Source organism: Rhinatrema bivittatum, chromosome 6 (genome assembly GCF_901001135.1).
Source record: "Rhinatrema bivittatum chromosome 6, aRhiBiv1.1, whole genome shotgun sequence".
Taxonomy (NCBI): Eukaryota; Metazoa; Chordata; class Amphibia; order Gymnophiona; family Rhinatrematidae; genus Rhinatrema; species Rhinatrema bivittatum.
This window is the reverse complement of record NC_042620.1, coordinates 175474661-175494167: the sequence shown is the minus strand read 5'-3', so window position 1 is coordinate 175494167 and position 19507 is coordinate 175474661. Positions and strand designations below refer to the sequence as shown.

Sequence of the window (19507 nt, the reverse complement as noted above, 5' to 3'; positions counted from 1 at the left end):
ATGCAAAATAGGCTCTACGCATGCAGGAGCGGGTTTTGGGGGTTACGCACGAAATATACGCACATAACCCTTTTAAAATCCACCCCTTTATTTATATCTAAACAGTATATTTGATCTAGGCTTTACATAAAAATGATATGTGGGTACCTAAAATAGTATATCCATCAGAGAATGCTAAAATAGGGTAAGTAACACAACTAATGTTTTAAATGATTTGAGAGATGCTTAATATTGCAAGCTTAATTACACAATGACTCCTCCGGAAGGCAGGGGAGCCGCGGTGCATCTCCGGAGGAGGGCTGCAAGAGTAAGTTACACTTTACATGTCACTTTTCTCCTTTTCTCCTTTTCTGCTCCTTTTTCGCTTTCGTTGCTTCGGGAGCAGGGTAGAGAGGACTGGGCTGCCCCTTTTTCGCTCACCGGCCAGCTTTCGTTGCTTCGGGAGGAGGGTAGAGAGGACTGGCAATCCCGAGCGTAGGAGAACCGTCTACTTCCTGGTACCTGTCATTTCAAATGTCATTTGAAATGACAGGTATCCGCGCACCCAGGTTACTGTATAGGCGCTGTATAGCGCTCTATACAGTAAAATGGATTGCGCGGGCCTAACCCTTCTCGGACGCTTCTTGGACGCGGCTTGCATTTTCAAGCTATTTAAATACAGTATCGAGCGGTAGATGAGCCGGACTGTGTGTGCGGCAAACGTGGGTGCGCCCGGCACTAACGCCGCTCTTCCTACCACTCCTTACTATATCGGCCCGTGTGTTTGTAATGCAAGGAGGCACTGAAGTCTACTACTTGTGGTTTCTGCTCAGGAAACAGGAGGAAGGTCAGCATTATTTCAGCAACAATTGTATTGTTCCAGTCTAACTCCTTTCACTTCCTGTTGAGTATGGAAGCTCAGCCCTGAATTTTGTGATGCCTGTCGCTCTGGAGCATTGCGAGCAATTTGCCACTATAAGTGCTTCTTGTTGCAAGATATTTCCAGACCGGACATTACAAGGCAATCCGTGCAAAGTTTGATCGACGTCATCTCTTTTGAGGTGAAATTTCCATTGGTTAATGACCCCTCAGTAAGGTGTATCTTCTCCAAGTAAACATGAGTAGGCGAGCATTCATTAATTTTTGTTGGTAGTTAGAAGTGATATCACCTCATCCCTTTAGGTAGGATGGGGCCTGCCTAGATTAACTAGATCCCCCCCTTTCATCAGTACAGGGTCTTCCCTGAAGAAGGCACTTCGGCGAAACAAGGTCCTTGTTGGGAATTTTCCATCTGACCAAGGTCTCTATGGGATTTCTTCTACCTGTCCCTGGTCTTACAAACAATTCTAACATTTGGTGGAGCTACCATTGAACTTATTGGCCTCCTTTAGAAAGTAGTATATTACAGCCTGGGATTGGTAGTATTCAATTTGTTTTGTTAACTAGGGGATTGCTTACACAGCTCCCAGATGTAACATAATATTGTTAAGATTGTTAAATATGATATTTATGTACTCCCTTGAGTCATAATAATTTATGTACACCTGAGTGGGTTCTTTGCCTGAGCGTGTTGGTATGAATGTCTAATCAGTCTTGTCTTTTATCTGGTCGAGGCAATTGCATACATAGTTGCTAGTATCGAACACCTGTGCTATTCTTTATACAGCAACTTTGCATTTTGTGACATTTATTTGGATTCAATGTTTTCACCAATCTATGTAGCAACTTTGTATCTTGTGACATTTATTTGAATTCAGTGTGTCCACTCATACTTTGTATCTGTGCAGTGTGCTTAGACTATTATTGACACAACTGTTAAGTGTATTTCAGTGAGCAGAAAAGTCTTTTGTGTTCAGTTAGAGATAGTTCTTGATTTTTAATTATGCTTCTGTGAATATTGTCTTATAGAAGGATGTACTTTAAACTATTACGGTGTGCATTACTTTAACTTCTTAATGATCCATCAACAAAAGTTCTTTAAAAATAACAAAAAAACCCTTTTAATTTATAGATAGATAAATAGTTTGATTGATAGATTATTTATTTATTTTATGGCTTTTATATACCGACGAACGTTGGGAACATCTCATCGGTTTACATAGAACAAAATTAGCAACAGGCTTTACAGATAACACATAACTAAAGAGGAACAAAAGTATCAACAGGGTTTACAGGGAACACTTAACTAAAGAGGAATATAAACTTAGTAGAGAGATAAATTAGTAGATATATTCACAAAATTGCATGGAGGATACAAAGAACATGCTATCTGGTTCATCCTTTTGGGAGCAAGGATATTAAGGGGGTGAAGTGAATGTAATCTTTTGTCATAATCTAGTCACTCCCTCCCGGAAAACAAATTTGGTCCAGTCTGAAGCTACTGGGCTGCTGCAGAGAATGTAAGTCAGGCTATGAGAATTTGCTGGAGAAGAAGGAAGCTATGGCTAGTGATGTTTGTGAAATGACGGCTGTTTTCACTAATTAACTCACTGGTAAGGACTCTAAATGCTCTTAGAGGAGATCATGCACAGAATTCTATGAAGTTCCATGTAGACGGATCTCTGCTGAAGAAAGAGCGAGAGAGAGAGAGCGAGCAAAAGAGTAAATACTGTGAATGGACCTTCAGACATTTTATATGCACCTGGAATGCTGTGCACATTAATTGTGAGAACAAGATTAAAACTAGGAAAGTAAAACCTTGTATCATCATGATCAAAGAGCAAATTAGCAACTGCTTTGAATGTCAAGAATTATCTGTAATACTGTCGGTCAGCATTATAACATCTTGCCATATTACCAAATAAATTCAGCAAGTTAGAAGCAAGTCAATTGGTGCTGACATTGCTTTGCTAAGAACAGGGCCATTACGCTGAGCAACTTGGCCACTAGAACCCCTTTTAAAGAGAAGATATCCTTGTAAACCCTGATAGCCTTCAGTGTTAGCTGAAAGAAAAGTTTAACATTGTTGAGGCAATTTTGAGTTGTTACATAATCTTCAATGTTTATTTCAACATTTCTATAGCAATCTCAATCAGAGTGCTTTATCACAAATAATATATAGAGGTAATGAATTCCTACTCCACACAGTTTACAGTCTAAGTGGACACATGAGGGTAATAAAATGGCTTACCCAAGATCACAGGAAATGTCAACTGCAGAGACAGTTTTTGAACCCTAGCCTCCCTGTTTTCCAGCCCATTATTCTGACCATTAGGGAATCAATGTTCAAAGAGCCACTGAGCTGCAAAAATAACTGGTTAAGTTTAACTAATTATCTTTACAATTTTTTTCAACTAAACCTTATGCAACTAGATTTTCGGCTGAGAATTTGCCTTATCTACCTGGCCAAAATTTGACACGTTAGATTTAAGCCAGCACTTTACAATTCTAATTTTCCGTACATAAGTTAGCTGGTTAGTGCTCTCTTTAGGCCCATCACCTAAGCATGCCCCCAGGAATGTCTCTTTTTAATGTGCATAAAAGTACATGTGTTGTTAATGCAAGTGCTGTACTGTTTGGAGAGGAAGTCTCAGACAGGCCAATTTACTTTCGGTAAATCACTATTTGCTTGGGTAAACAGCTTTGAAAATTGTCCTCCAAATGTTTCTTGAGGAAAAGATTTAGCATGAGCTTGGATTGCATAGCTAATCAATAAAGAAGATATCAGCTCTGGTTCCATTTATGTGTCTGTGTAGACTGCCAATCCAGTAAGCCAGTCTCTGGTTCTATTATACATTTTAATATTTGGGAAACCGAGGCTTCCTGATATGATAGGGCTTATTAGGTGTTTGATCCAGAGGCTTTGGAAAATGCCTTATCCAAAATAGCTAAATTTTGCAGCCCGTGTTTCAGGATTTTAGCTGAGAAGTGCAGCTGTTCACACTCATTCCCGGGGCAGAGTCCCATACAGTCTCACAGTCTTTGCAAACCCCAGGATGGATTCTCCAAAAAGGGGGGTGCGGGAGGCTGAACCTCCAGGATCCAAGGAATAGGGGGTAAAAAACCCCCCCTCTTATCTGGGTGGGCTTGTGGTTCCTGAGGTACAGTGGCAGAGTAAGAAAAAAAAACTGGACACCTTGACTGGGTCTTCCAGTCTAATCATCTGTCACTACACACATTTCTTTCATGATACATCCATGTCCTCAAATTTCTTCCACAGCCTGGTTCCTCTCCTTTTCTATGCCTGTATCCCTCAGCACTGGATGCTGAGAAGGGCTCACCCTCCAGAGAGTGGACTGGTATCTCAGGTGGGCAGGGGAGGTCCTAGCTGTGGGGTATCCCTCTCCTGACAGTAACAGAGATCCAGAGGAGTAATAGTCTTCCAGATTGCACACTCCTTCTCTTCCACTGGTAGAGAGACTGTCTCTGATAGGGTTCTCCAGGTATTCTAAATGCTCCTAGATTCTCCTCTCAGCTGCTACATCTGGAGGTCTTCATCCAAGGGATCCCAGCAGCAGGAGAAATCACAAATATTCTAATCTCTCTCTGCTGGGCAGGAAAGGTGGCAGGGAAATACTTCATCCCAAAACCCAGGAAAATCAAAGTCTCTCTCAAGGCAGCAAAATGGGATTCTCTTGCAATGAGTCACAACTGTGCTGGATTCCATGGGCTGTGAGAAGCAGCCAGCCATTCTTCTCTACCTCTGGCCCTCCCAGGGAAGGTTTTCCCTGAAGCCCAACGGCACTCCTTCTTGTCTAAAATCTAACTTACACTGCCACAGAGATTTCCTGCTCTGCCTGCTTTTATACAAACTGGATCTGACCAATGCAGCAGCCTTACTGAAGGTGCTATTCAGGATTGGTATGCGCCAACCTTATCTCCTAACTCAGGGCTTAAGCTAGGGGGCTGATGGGTGGGGGGAGGGAAGATGGTAAAAGAAATCATTTTGATAAAACTATCATTTTCATCTACCAAACTTGCATGGTTAGAGACAATCAGATTGTTCCAGTCCTTCAAACTTATAGGGTAATTTTCCAACTCGTGCTATGGCATTTTCACATGTGTTAAGGAGGAGTCGGGGGCAGGAATTTTGTAAAAGTGGGCTAGCTTCGCAAAGCCATAATGCATGATATCGTGGTTTTAATGCCAAAAATAACTACACCTTTTTCAATAGTGTTAAGCTGTGCAATATGCCCAAAACACAATTTGCAATTTTTTTTTCCAAATTCCGTTTTGGGCATTTTTAGGCTGGGAAATGCCTGAGATGTGAGAGGAGAGTGGGGGAAGGGCCTAAGACGTGGGAGGAGAGTGGGGGAAGGGGGAAGGGCCTGAGATGGGGGGAAGGGAGGGGGGAAGAGAGAGAGAGCGCCTCTGGGAGTGGCATCATAATAAGCAGCTATTTATGCTACTATAGGAGGCCCAACTAGTAACTCGAGACGAGGTTTAGGTAGTAGTGTAGGGGTTAGGGGCCACTTTTACATGCTCTCTTGGAGGGGTATTTCAACTTTACTTGTTTTTCTCAGTCAGACAGAGTGAGCCTGTTTTCGCTTCTTCTGAAAGTGAGAGAGTTTCCCCTTGTTTGTTCACTGGGGGAGGAAATCTTGACACTTCGTTCATTTTACTTTTTATGATCAAGGATCTCTAGAGAGTGCTAGAAATCCATAGCAGGGTGCTGTATGTATTTTTGTGGAAATGTTTGAGATTACTCTGTGGATAGAAACTTTGGAAGGAATCAATCTCACAGAAGAGAGAAATGAGACCTTACTGAAGGATTATAGCATTTATAGGTACCCAAAGAATATGAGAAGGTTACAATTGAGCCTCACTTCATCTGGAAAGCTCCTGGAAGCATGGGAGGACAGAAGTGACCCCCCCCCCCCCCCCCCCGAGATGGGTTCTATTGCTCTGTGTTTTTGTCTTTTCTTCTCTGGACAGTGAACTGTAATTTTTAAAGGAAGGTTAAACAGGGGAATTGATTTCCTTTGTTTTTCAGAAATTCTACTATTTTTCAGTCAGCTCTGTTTTGGAACCACACATCTTGTGTGAAGTTTCTTCTTTTAGTGACTGTGTGTGATCCCCATTTGAAGAATCCTGATTGGGGACTGCAGCTAATATTTCTTTCCTCTGCAGTAGCCAAAGGTAGCCCCTTACCTGCACAGGGAGTGCCCTGGGAAAAGAGGCTTACACACATAGGGGCGGATTTTAAATGCCCTGCACGCATAAATCCGGCCGGATTTACACACGCAGGGCCCTTGCGCGCCGGCGTGCCTATTTTGCATAGGCCGCTGGCACGCGCAGAGCCCTGGGATGCGCGTAAGTCCCGGGGCTTCGTAAAAGGGGCGGGGAGGGGGCGTTCCCGAAATGACGTGGCGTTTCGGGGGCGTGATGCGGCATTTCGGGGGTGGGCCTGGGGGCGTGGCGCAGGCCTGGGGGTGTGGCGCAGGCCTCCGGACCAGCCCCCGGGTTGGGTGATGGAGCACCAGGTGTAAATCGAGCAACAAAGGTAAGGGGGGGGGGTTAGATAGGGCCGGGGGGTGGGTTAGGTAGGGGAAGGGAGGGGAAGGTGAGGGGAGGGCAAAGGAAAGTTCCCTCTGAGGCTGCTCTGAAATCGGAGCGGCCTCGGAGGGAACAGGCAGTGCGCGCTGGGCTCGGCGCGCGCAGGTTGCACAAATGTGCACCCCCCTTGCGTGCGCCGACCCCGGATTTTATAAGATACATGCGGCTACGTGCATATCTTATAAAATCCAGCGTACTTTTGTTCGCACATGGTGCGCGAACAAAAGTACGCGATCGCGCAAATTTTTAAAATCTACCCCATATTGCATTATTAAGGGCTCAAATTACTATTTTTATGACTGCAACTTGGAGACAGAAAGTAGTGGAGTATCTGCACTGGCAATTCTTTGTGCATGTAATCTTAAAGGTAGAAAGCTTACAAAGAGTTTTGGCCAAAGATTTTAGCACTATAGCAAACAATAATGGGGAGAGTGGGCATCCTTTTGGAGTACTTCTTTGCAAAATGAATTCATCTGAACAAGGACTATTAACTACAACTCTGGCCCTAAGAGGGTTATAGAGAGTCTGCACACTTTCCAGAAATAAGTCATGAAAACCAGATTTTTCTAATGTTTTGAAATTGTAATGCTAGGAGACACAAGTCTCCCTTGTAATGGTTTACCTTCTGCTGCTAATTGTCTTTTTAGCTTTTCCCTGCCTCATTAAGTGCCACGATGGGAAAAGAAGGGGTACAGGTTAGCAGTTGGCTCCTGACTAATGCTCTGCAGACCATCACTGGTGACTTACAGACATATTTTCTTTATTACCCAAAAAGCAGGTGAAGGATTTTTTTCTCTCTCTGAAACATGCATGATCTGTTTTAAAGCATCTTTTCTGTAAACCTCCACCTGCATCTTTAAGCTAGGCTACCACTTCCAAAGGATTATTGCCCTTATCTGTTTTGAAGCAGGGAACATAACGTTCCTTCTTCTATCACTGCAGCCCTTTGAGTGACATTCACTGTCCGAGTGCATCATATTGGGCCAGGTGTGACCTGACATCACTGATGATGTCAATTCCATTAGTCATAATGCAGCATTCTATTCACAAAGGAGTGTGGGGGAGGTTCAGCCATGGAAACCCTCCTGGTTTATGCCATGATTACTTTCTTTCTCAGCAATGGGGCAATGAAATGAAGAACTAATATAGCGACACCAGTAGTTGTTTGGGGAGAGGATGTGAAAAGTTTAAAGAGTCTGGAGAGCAAAGAGGAACTGGAAGATGTGGGTAATTTCAAAGTCTGAGTCTATGTTTGCATTGAATCCTCTATTTGCATGCCAGCTGCTAAAAAAATCCCAAAGATTAAAAATCTGTATAAGAAATCCTAAATATTTAATGGTAAATTTTTAAAAGCTGCCCTAACTTGAAAAGTATGCATGTACTTATCATCCTGTACAAACCCATGTCCATGTATATTGTGTCTTGAGTATTTGATTGTTGTGCAGTTAGAAGTACATTCGTACACTTGGGGTTGAATGATGCAATAGCGCCATGCTACTACATAAACATTTTATCTAAATGTGCCCCTGAAACACCACTTCCTCACCCCCAGAATGTCCTTTTTCATGTGACTAAAAATTATGGATGTATTTTCAGGCAATCGCTAATCCACTTGTGTGGCTTCTTCCAATCCAAACACATACATTCTTTTATTATCTGCACAGATTCTGACCAAACCTTTAAAAAATTATTTGTAATTATATTCCAACATATGATTTAAAGAATGTTATTAGGTATCATGAGCAGAGAACTATATATACATATATATATATATATATATATATATATATATATATATAGCAAACCAAAAAATTATTTGGCAATAATGTCTTCCCTAGTGCTAAGGCTTATATACCAACAAATTTCCCAACAAATTCTTGTTAGGATATAAAGCACTGTTGTAACATGTAATAAAATATTTCAAAGGATATGGCTATTTTTAATCCTATAAAAATTTATTTATGATTACAAACAAATGTATGTTTTACAAATTATGAGGTACAATTGACTAAAAACCTCACCACAAACCTTAATATTTATAAACCCTCCATCCTATTCTAGTATAACCCTCAAGCTGACCCTGATTAGTTAAATAATCCCCCCTCTGTCATTGACGTTAAAGCAGATCAATGGAAAAGATACACCACTTAGTACTTGAAGATAGTTGAAGTACTAAGTGGTGTATCTTTTCCATTGATCTGCTTTAACGTCAATGACAGAGGGGGGATTATTTAACTAATCAGGGTCAGCTTGAGGGTTATACTAGAATAGGATGGAGGGTTTATAAATATTAAGGTTTGTGGTGAGGTTTTTAGTCAATTGTACCTCATAATTTGTAAAACATACATTTGTTTGTAATCATAAATAAATTTTTATAGGATTAAAAATAGCCATATCCTTTGAAATATTTTATTACATGTTACAACAGTGCTTTATATCCTAACAAGAATTTGTTGGGAAATTTGTTGGTATATATATATATATATATATAACTGCCTTGGTAATGCATTAGGCCAAATAATGAGTTATATACATCAGCTATACAATAAGTTATACAAATCCTTTTGTGTTGGTAAAAAAATGTTAAAAAGGCACTAAATGAAAAAGGAATTAACTGAATTTGGCAAAACTGCTAAACATTGTTATTGGATTTAACTTTAATTATGCACCTTTCCAAGTATGAGCTCAAAGCAATTAATATTAAGTATTTCCCTGCTCCAGGGGGTTTACAATCTAAGGGGTACATTTACTAAGCCATGATAAACGATTAATGCATGAAAAACAACTTTTATTGTACATAAATTCTGTTTTTATGTGCTGATTGCATATTGTTGTGATATTGCATGATATTCAAATAAAACTTCTGCTCCATATTGAAATTAGCTGTTTTGAATGCATTTGCATGCATACAATTTACAAATGCAGGCAAAACAGCTAATGCATTGGTAAAACAATGCAAATAAAATAATGTGACTTGCCTCAAAAGCAGTAAGCCAAATTATTCTAATGCAATCTCAGAAGGTATAGCTGAATGATCCTGGGGGCATCAGGATGCTAATGCACATTCCCATGTCCCTGGGATGCTTCTTAAAGGGCCACATGGCCCAACACCCAGAAGGCACAGAGATATAGACATGCCACATCTAGACACAGAAAATAAAGCAATAAAGCAGTGGTACTACTATTACTACTTGTTTGCAATGCACACATTCACACACACTGACTGTTAATGTTTGTATTGTAAAATTGAAGGAGTGCAGTTATAATTTATTGTCACTGAGGTTAGTTGGCCATTGGGCCAGGGGAAACATGCCAAACCACACAATGAAACAATCTCACACTAAGGCCAAAGGCACTGTAAGCATAAGCAAGAAAAGCAGCTAGCCAACGAGTGAGCCTTTACAATGGAAACATTAGATTATCTTTTTATAAAAGCTATTAAAGCAGTGCAGTTCATTCACTCAGCCTACAAACAGAAGCACTTGAGGTGAGGCCCAGAGAGATTCCCCATCCCCTACTTTACAAGCAGGTAGCTAGCAGGTAGGCACTACTAGGCAGGCACTGGCTGTAGCCTGTCACTGGTTGCTACTGGCAGTGGCTACTAGGGATGTGCAGAGGGACGCCATATGTTGCATTCGGGATTAGTATTCGTCGGGGGCAGATATGTTGCATTCGGCAAGGGGGGCCCCAGATACGTACATGCATTAATTCTTATTCGTTTCCCAGCTAAAATTGAATTAAGTACAACCCCCCACCCTCCTGACCCCCCCAAGACTTACCAAAACTCCCTGGTGGTCCATCGGGGGGTCCGGTAGCCATCTCCTGCACTCACACCCTCGGCTGCCGGTATTTAAAATGGCGCCGATAGCCTTTGACTTTCTATGTCACAGGGGCTACCGGTGCCATTGGTCAGCCCCTGTCATATGGTAGGAGCAATGGATGGCCGGCGCCTGCCCATCCAGCCCTTACGTCACTACAAGGGCCTGACCCCAAATGCTGTGCCTGTCTGTCCAGCCCTTACGTCACTACAAGGGTCTGACCTCAAATGCTGTGTCTGTCTGTCCACTGTCCAGCCCTTACATCACCACAAGGGCCTGACCTCAAATGCTTTGCCTGCCCATCCAGCCCTTTCGTCACTACAAGGACCTGACCTCAAATGCTGTGGCTGTCTGTTCAACCCTTTCGTCACTACAAGGGCCTGACCTCAAACACTGCGCCTGTCTGTCCAGCCCTTACGTCACTACAAGGGCCTGATCTCAAACACTGTGCCTGTCTGTCCACTGTCCAGCCCTTACGTCACTACAAAGGCCTGACCCCAAATGCTGTGCCTGTCTGTCCAGCACTTACGTCATTACAAGGGCCTGACCTCAAACGCTGTGCCTGTCTGTCCACTGTCCAGCCCTTATGTTGCTACAAGGGTGAGACCCCAAATGCTGTGCCTGTCCATCCAGCCCTTACGTCACTACAAGGGCCTGACCTCAAATGCTGTGTCTGCCTGTCCAGCCCTTATGTCACTACAAGGGCCTGACCTCAAACTCTGTGCCTGTCTGTCCACTGTCCAGCCCATACGTCACTAGAAAGGCCTGACCTCAAACGCTGTGCCTCTCTGTCCACTGTCCAGCCCTTATGTCGCTACAAGGGTGAGACCCCAAATGCTGTGCCTGTCCGTCCAGCCCTTACGTCACTACAAGGACCTGACCTCAAACGCTGTGCCTGCCTGTCCAGCCCTTATGTCACTACAAGGGCCTGACCTCAAACGCTGTGCCTTCCCATCCAGGCCTTACAACACTACAAGGGCCTGACCTCAAATGCTGTGCCTGTCTGTCCATTGTCCAGCCCTTACATCACTACAAGGGCCTGACCCCATATGCTGTGCTTGTCTGTCCAGCCATTATGTCACTACAAGGGCCTGATCTCAAATGCTGTGCCTTCCCATCCAGGCCTTACAACACTACAAGGGCCTGACCCCATATGCTGTGCTTGTCTGTCCACTGTCCAGCCCTTACATCACTACAAGGGCCTGACCCCAAATGCTGTGCCTGTCTGTCTAGCCCTTATGTCACTACAAGGGCCTGACCTCAAACGCTGTGCCTATATGAGTTTAGTTCTAGTATTTCTAATTTCAGCTTCATGTATTTGTACATCACATCTTTCCAGAATATTCTTTTTCCTGTTTTGCAACATTTGGAATGTAAGAACTTAAAAAGCTGTCTTAAGATGTTTGGAGCTTACATATTTCATATGCTCAATAGTTTTCATGAGCTTCATAATATGGGCCAATTTCCCTAAATCTTTCTTAGGTGCCAATTTTAATGTTTCTAGTACTATAGAAAACTGGTGGTAGTTATACTATAGTTCATCCTCTGTGTTCCCATAGTTTACAGAGGCACTGTGTACGGTACAAAGTCAACATAGGTTGATATTGTAGATTTGGACTTGAGTAGCAGTTTTCTTATTTCTGAGAGCTCTTCAAGTTCCTTTGTCATCAGCTGAAGTGCATAAGTACAGTTAATAGCTTCTGGTTATTCACAAACAATCTCCAGCTCAGTTCTTGCTTCACAAATGGCAGTCTCTATTGCTCTAAAAGCATCCTCTGTTGAATTATCTTTCACAAATGAAAAAGATGCCATTTTCTTCTGGCAGTGCACCAGTTCAGGAAGAAGTGACAGATCAAACCACAACATACCTGCACAAAGGAAAGGGAACTCTCCCCGGGTGTGGCCTATCTCTTAGTACCTGCTGACCCATGTTGAACCAGAACCGCTGTTCACATGGAAACCTCCTCCATGTTGCCACACTTGCCCAGGCTCGTGCCACAGTCTAGGGGTGAACCCATTTCCGGGAGCCCTTTCCTGCGCAAAGGAAAGGGAACACTCACCGGGTGTTGCCTATCTCTTAGTACCTGCTGACCCATATTGAACCAGAATTGCTGTTGATATGGAAAACTCCTCCACGTCACCACACTTTGAAGGCTCGGGCCCCACTCTAGGGGCCAACCTATTCTAGGGAGTCCTTTCCTGCTCAAAGGAAAGGGAACACTCCCCGAGTGTTGCCTATCTCTTAACACCTGCTGACCGATGTTGAACCACTGTTCACATGAAAACCTCCTTTGCCTTGGCCTTCAAAATTCTCATTTGTATGGCTGCTACATCCAGCAGATTTTAAAAGACCAGTGAGAGCTCACTAGATAAGAACATAAGAACATGCCATACTGGGGTCAGACCAAGGGTCCATCAAGCCCAGCATCCTGTTTCCAACAGTGGCCATTCCAGGCCATAAGAACCTGGCAAGTACCCAAAAACTAAGTCTATTCCATGTTACCGTTGCTAGTAATAGCAGTGGCTATTTTCTAAGTCAACTTAATTAATAGCAGGTAATGGACTTCTCCTCCAAGAACTTATCCAATCCTTTTTTAAGCACAGCTATACTAACTGCACTAACCACATCCTCTGGCAACAAATTTCAGAGTTTAATTGTGGAAACCTCCTCTGCCTCGGCCTTCAAAATTCTCGTTTGTATATCTGCTATGTCCACCAGATTTTAAAAGACCAGCGAGAGCTCACTAGACGCCAACAGAACCACCCCACTCTAGGGGCGAACCCATTCTAGGGATCCTTTTCCTGCACAAAGGAAAGGGAACTCTCCCCAGGTTCAGCCTGTCTTGCCCCTATCAAAACCACAGGGACCTGACTACCTCCGCTCTGCCAGCCTGTCTTGCCCCTATCAGCTTTCTGCCACTCTGCCTTGCTGCCATACACCACCGACTCACTCTACTCCTTGTGGTGGTCTTGCCACTATCATGGTTCCTCAGTGTGTTGGTGATAGTCTTTCTGCTGCTTTGTCCCTTTATCGGCACCTTGTGGTTTTTTCTGTCACTCTTTCTGCTTGCTATGTTCCCCCTTCATTGTGCTGTAGGATGTCGATGCCACTTGTCTTTCCACTTTGCCTGTCGTGCTGCCTTTGAAGGTTCATTCAACTGTTATTGGTGCTCTCTTTTGAAGCTGTGGGGTGTTTTTGACACTCTGATGCTTTGCACCTCTGTTAAAGCACCCTTGCCACTCCTGGTACCCCTTTGCCCCTTTACAGTGCCTTAGGCTATTCATGCCACTTTGGTGCCACTTTGCCACAGTCTAAGTAGCTTGGAGCTCTTTTCTTGTTCTGATGATTGCTCCCCAGAAGTTTCATCAGAATTGATAAGAAAACCCCAATTCTGCAGCCAAAAATAGGCTGCAAATGCTTCCCCCATTGACTTTAATGGCAAATGAAAAAGGAATAAAACTAATAAACATATTGGTTTTTCCCCCTATGAAACTAATGCAATGAATTTTTGTCCTGGTGAAATGAAAAACAAAATGAAACAAATGTTTTCCTTCTGCACATCCCTAATGTTAGTGGCAAGAAGATTGAAAGCACCTTAAAAGCCTTGCTGCTGCTCTGCCTACCTGCCATTCCCTAGATATACCACCTTAGGGTTTTGCTGCCACATGCCTATCTGCCATGCCCCCTTATACTGCCTTAGAGGTCCTGCTGCTACTGCTCTTCTTACCTGCCATGCTCCATCTGTCTCCCTGCCTTGCATCTAATAACACCATAAGGGTCTTGCTGCTACTGATCTGCCAATTTTCATTGCTGTTTCCAGTAGTTTAAGGTTGTAGTATTATGTGCTCCCTTAAAAAATGTTGTATATTTCTGTTTTGATTTTTGTTTAAATTTGTTTTATTGTATAAGTTTATTATGATTTTATTATAAGATTTTATTACAGCACTTTGATTAGCATGGTTCAGAAGGTGATATATATAAGAATTTTTAAATAAATAAATAAATAAATATGGCCTTATATAAGGACTAGGTGACTTTTGTTTTCAGTTTTTATTTTTATTTTTTTCTGGGAATTTCAGTGCTATAAGAAAAAAATCAGTGGAAAAATGACCTTCTTATCACACAAGGTGGAAAAATCAGTGGAAAAGTAAAAAATCCTGTGGGATAGCTGAGTGAACTTTTAGGCTGGAGACACAAGGGACACTAACTCCAGCATTCTTTTTTAAAGATTCCAACTTTATTTATAACAGAATCTCTTCACAGTATGTAACCTGCTTACCTCCAGCAGTATTACTCACACAGCATGTCAGAGATTTGTCAGGAGCTGCCTTTTCCTAGAAACATGGGGGTCTTACTGTTCCTAGAAAAGCCCAGACTCTTATCTTTCTCTTAGAGACCTGGCACAGAGCTACTTCTTTCTCTGGCTTTTAAGGTGGTCTAGGCTAGATGCCTTGTCCTGCACAGTTAAGGAGGAGTTGTAGGGACACTCCTTCATAGATCCCTAATGAGGTTTTAAAGGATGACCTTGATCCTCAGAAAGCCAGGTTTCATGCCATACCATGGTTTGTCAAGTTCATGAGCTCCTAACATTTTCTTTCCTCTTGGCCTTTTCCTGGGCTTTTTTAATGATGGTAGTGCCAGGACCTTTTTTTCCTCAGCAGTAACAGAAGCAGCAACTGCGGGGCCCAGAAGAAGGATTTTTTTCTTTTTCTAATTGCACTCCCACAGCACTTTCTTTACTCCCGCTGAGGACAGAACAGCTAGCCTGAGCAATACTGTTGCTTTCTGTCCAGCAAGAAACTGCCGATACAGCTATTGTGTTATCAACCCAACCATAAAAAAAAAAATCCAACCAAACATTGGGCAGGCCAAGCCTTGGATCATTCTCTTGCTGAGGCTTTCTCCCAACTATCCCCTGAGCAGATAGGAAGCAGAGCCTCTTGGGCCTGAGGAAGTAGGAAGCCACTACGTGGCCCATGCAGGCCAGAGGAGGAACTAAGGCAGCCTCAAAGAGGTGAGATGGGAAAGTGATGGCATAGGGCTGGGAAGGGGGAAGTGTTTGCTTGGGTCAGGGAGGGGAGAGTGCTGGAGTCAGGCCGGGGAGGGCTATGAGTGTGCCAAGGTAAGGGAAGTGAGTTCAGTGCTGAAGGAAGGGGGGAGGGGGGGAGAGAGAGAGTGTTGGGGTCAGGGGATACTGCTAGGGGAAGGGAAGATTGCTGTTTTCAGGAATGGGGGAAGATGTTGGAGTCAGGGAATGGAGGAGAGGGGGAAGTGCTCAGGTCAGGGAAGGGAGGAGAAATAAGAGTGCTAGGATTAAGAAGGGGAAGAAAAAAGGGGAGGAAAGTGCTGGGGTAAAGGAGGGGGCAAGGAAGAGTTGAGAGTAAGAATGCCGGGGAAGGGAGGAGGAGAATGCTAGGATGAAAGAAGGGGCTAATGCCAGGATCAGATGGGGATAATGCTGGGGTTGGTCTGGAGTGTGGTGGCGAGAGAGACAGTTTTGTGCATGATAAGGTTCATTTCTCAGCCCTCTGCATCCTGTTAATTACTCACCCATATTTACCTTGGCCCCTGTCTGAGTACCAGTACCTTTCTTTCTAGAAAAAAAATTACTGGTCTTTTCATATCATTGTGGCTACAAGATGGCATAGTGGGCTAAAGTTCATTCTCCAGATGTTTGTGACAGATACTACAAACCATACAAATACGATTTAGGAATTATATGATATTTCAGAGGCCACCATAACAGAACCTAATAAGATATTTCTAGACTAGTATGCCATCGATTGTATACAAGTTGCATTGATGCCACCACATGAGATGGACAGAAGCTACTATCACTGCTTGATTGTGCAGGTGGTGGGTGACCCGCACATGATAATTCTGAATGTGATTGCCATCTACCTGGTTCTCCTGCATAACTCTGCTCTCTTTCAACAGAAGCTGGCTGCTTAGTAAGTACTCAACTCTGAACCACACACACTGTATCCCACACACATGCCAGCCACAATAACACCCCAAAGAAAATCTATCTTGCAATTCCCACCCCTTAAAAAGTCCATCAATTTAGCACTGACATCCATTAAGCATGCTCGGTGGGATAAGAACAACTATAACTCCTACAATGCTCATAGCCACATCTGCTGCAGAGCAAGCTCAGACTGGCTAAGGTTTTTTTCTAGAATTTTATCATCATAGAAAACACAGGATATGGATGGTGACCCTGTCTCCTCGTTTCTATACCTTTCCCCTGAAGTTTGGCACAGAATACATGTAATGAGACCCAGACTTCCACTTGCTCTGACACTTGGTGCACATTTGGAGTGTTAAAATGTTGCATCACATGTTTGAAGTGCTCTGGTGGTGCCTTTCATTACTCCTCTCAAAAGGTGGCTATGATTGCTGCATGCTCCACAAATTTCCTGCCCCCTGCTAGATGGAGCAAAACTACAACAAAGTGGGAGTCAGCTTAGAAGTCGGATAATCATGGATTTCTTCAGTTTTGAGGAAAATTTTAAAGACAGATAGTAGTGTGATAATTTTTTATTCCTAATGACAGAAATTAAAAAAAGGAAAGTCAACTTGATATTTTGAGGAGCCTAGTAGGTACTGCTGCTTTAAAAATCGGAGGATGTTTCAACAGGTTGCTGCTATCAGGGAGAAATAATCCAATTACAGTACTTGTGCCTTGTGATTGGTCTTTGTGTATCATGCACTGGTGTCAGTGGGAAAGAGACGGGCAATGAGAACTGAATTAGCAACAAGTGGTGAGTCTGGTTTACCAGCAAAACTTGCTAAGGTAGATGTATTGTGACAGACTGAGCACATTTTGTACAAATCACAAAGAAGGGGGAAGGATAATATGTGAATTAAGTATCAACCAGATGGAGGACAGCATGGAGGACAACTTTATCCCTTCTAAGGTAACTTATTTTAGATTCAAAATAGTTTAAACTGGTGAATGTATACCTGGAAAACTTTATTTATTCCTTAAAGACTTGTCAGAAATGTTGAAATAGATAGATATAAAAGCTATAAAGGATACCAGCAAATCTCTTTTTTACAGTGTTTGCTTCATGTCCGTAAGCTCTGAAGCGCTGTTATTTGTAAAGTGTTCTAATTTTCTGGACTGAGCCTCTTAAGAGAGGAGACTTTCTCCTAGGATTAAAATAAAAGAATACTAAAGAGGCTGTAATGAGACAGAGAGACTGAAGCAGCATTTATCCTGAAAACTGTGTCTTTTGTTATATTTGCTTGCATTGTTAAGAAAAGAGACTTTTCTGGGGCAGGAGAAATCACTTTTAGCTCTGCAATAGTGTGACATGGACCTGTGTGTCTCTTTGGCAGTTTTTGTACACAAGAGATGGTTCATGTACTGAACATTAATTAAGATTGATCCTTACTCTCCTATTCACAGTCTTTTAAAGATATTTAAATAAATCTTTTGCTTTCAAATCACTGCCCTTTGTTTAATTTTCCTGATCATTTAGATAAAATCTCCTCCTGCAGCCTTAGATGAGAATAATGAGTTTAAAACTCTTAACATGATTTTTACTTCAAATATTCTCCCTTATCCTGTGGTACACAGAGGATGTTTTCTATTTAATGTGCTTAAAACATGTGAAAAGATAAAATATCTTATAAATTGATGTCCCCAGAATTAGTAGTTACTGTCACGAATAGTTAATATATGGTTTAACGTAGCAACTCCCCAAAATTGTTTCAGTTTGACTTGCTTGATTACATATTTCAAAAAGTATTCTTTATTAAAAGTTGTGTATCCTAGAAATTATTCTAGATTAGAGGGTGCTTTTGATAATATTCTGAACCAATGGTGCTATTCATGCAAAACAAGAAAACAGCAAGTCATTTGGACGACTTTTTTTGGGGGGTGGGTGGGGGATGTGATGCTATATAAATGCCAAGATAATAGTTTTCTCCTTTTTGTTTCCAGAACTTTCCTTGGAGTTCTAACTACTTTTTACTCACCTGGCAGATGACTCCTTTCCAAACATGAATCCCTGCTAGTTGCACTCAATAACTACAGGAAAACATATTTCTAAATTTTGTGCCAAATCATCAGAATGTTTCTGATTAGGAAGGTTTACAGGTTTGCAATTTTGTTCCTGAGAGGGGAAATTTTCTTGCTGCTCTTGTGTTTCCACACGGGTACCTCGTGCCCCAGTCAGTGCCATTGCTCAGACAACACTGGGGTGATGGTTGTTCACTGCAGTTCTAGAAACCTGGAAGGCATTCCAAATGATATCCCAATGGAGACTGTACTTTTAAAACTGGATGGTAATAAAATTTCCCAGATCCCTAATAATGTTTTCAGACATTTGGACTACTTGCAGGAACTGGACTTATCCAAAAATGCTATTGAAAAAATAGAAATTGCTTCCTTCACCGGGATCACAGAAGGACTAAGGCTGCTGGACCTTTCAAATAATCACATTAACAATATTCCTGAGGGAGCCCTAGCTAAACTCAGAGCTAAAATCCGTATCGCTAACAACCCCTGGAATTGTGATTGTGCTTTCCAAGATGTCTTGCAGGAACTGAAGCTGGATCCTGAGACGGTGAATGAGATCATATGCCAAACATCAGAGCAGAAGGAATATGCAGGAAAGCCTCTTATCCAGCTTCTTGATGCAGGCGTCAATTTCTGCAGAATCCTTCACAACACACCTGATGTGGCCATGTTCATCACAATGTTTGGCTGGTTTACCCTGGTCATTACCTATGTAGTGTATTACATTCGACACAATCAGGAAGATGCCAGGAGACATTCGGAATACCTTAAATCTCTGCCAAGCGCACAGATTGCTAAAGACTTTGATACGGTTAATACCATGCTGTGAAGGATGGTCAGACTGCAACAATTCCAATTCGTTAGATGATTGATTTTTAAACCATTTTGTTATTAAAGAATCATTTATGCTGAATCAGGGTGTCAAATTTGCATGATCTTCTACCTGAATATGTTTTGAATTCTTTTCTTAGGAGGGAGGCCAACATAACCTCAAGAAAATCATATCAGTAGTAACAACTGTCAAATAGCTAGATTAATAAAGGGCTTTCTCCCATTTTGTGCGTGTTGATAAAAATTCTCGAAAAATCAGCTCCTATGCAATATAAACCAGATTTCCCAGAGCAGCCATTACTGTCCAAGAAGACATTTAACCAATAGCATCTGACTTAGCAGGGCTTATGAATC

General features: G+C 42.3%; 1 protein-coding gene across 2 annotated transcripts; it reads left to right on the top strand.

Annotated features, from left to right (window-relative positions):
* The first annotated feature begins 7540 nt into the window (after window positions 1-7540).
* LOC115093241 (leucine-rich repeat-containing protein 3-like) lies at window positions 7541-19183 on the top strand. 2 transcript variants are annotated; one of them, XM_029604916.1, is made up of 2 exons: window positions 7541-7697; window positions 18245-19183. In XM_029604916.1, exon 2 carries the CDS (start codon window positions 18375-18377, stop codon window positions 19149-19151), a length of 777 nt encoding a protein of 258 aa, XP_029460776.1. In that variant the 5' UTR covers window positions 7541-7697; window positions 18245-18374; the 3' UTR covers window positions 19152-19183. The 2 variants fall into 2 exon arrangements, with proteins under 2 accessions (XP_029460776.1, XP_029460777.1); XM_029604917.1 differs by lacking the exon at window positions 7541-7697 and adding an exon at window positions 17087-17213.
* Window positions 19184-19507: the final 324 nt, after the last annotated feature.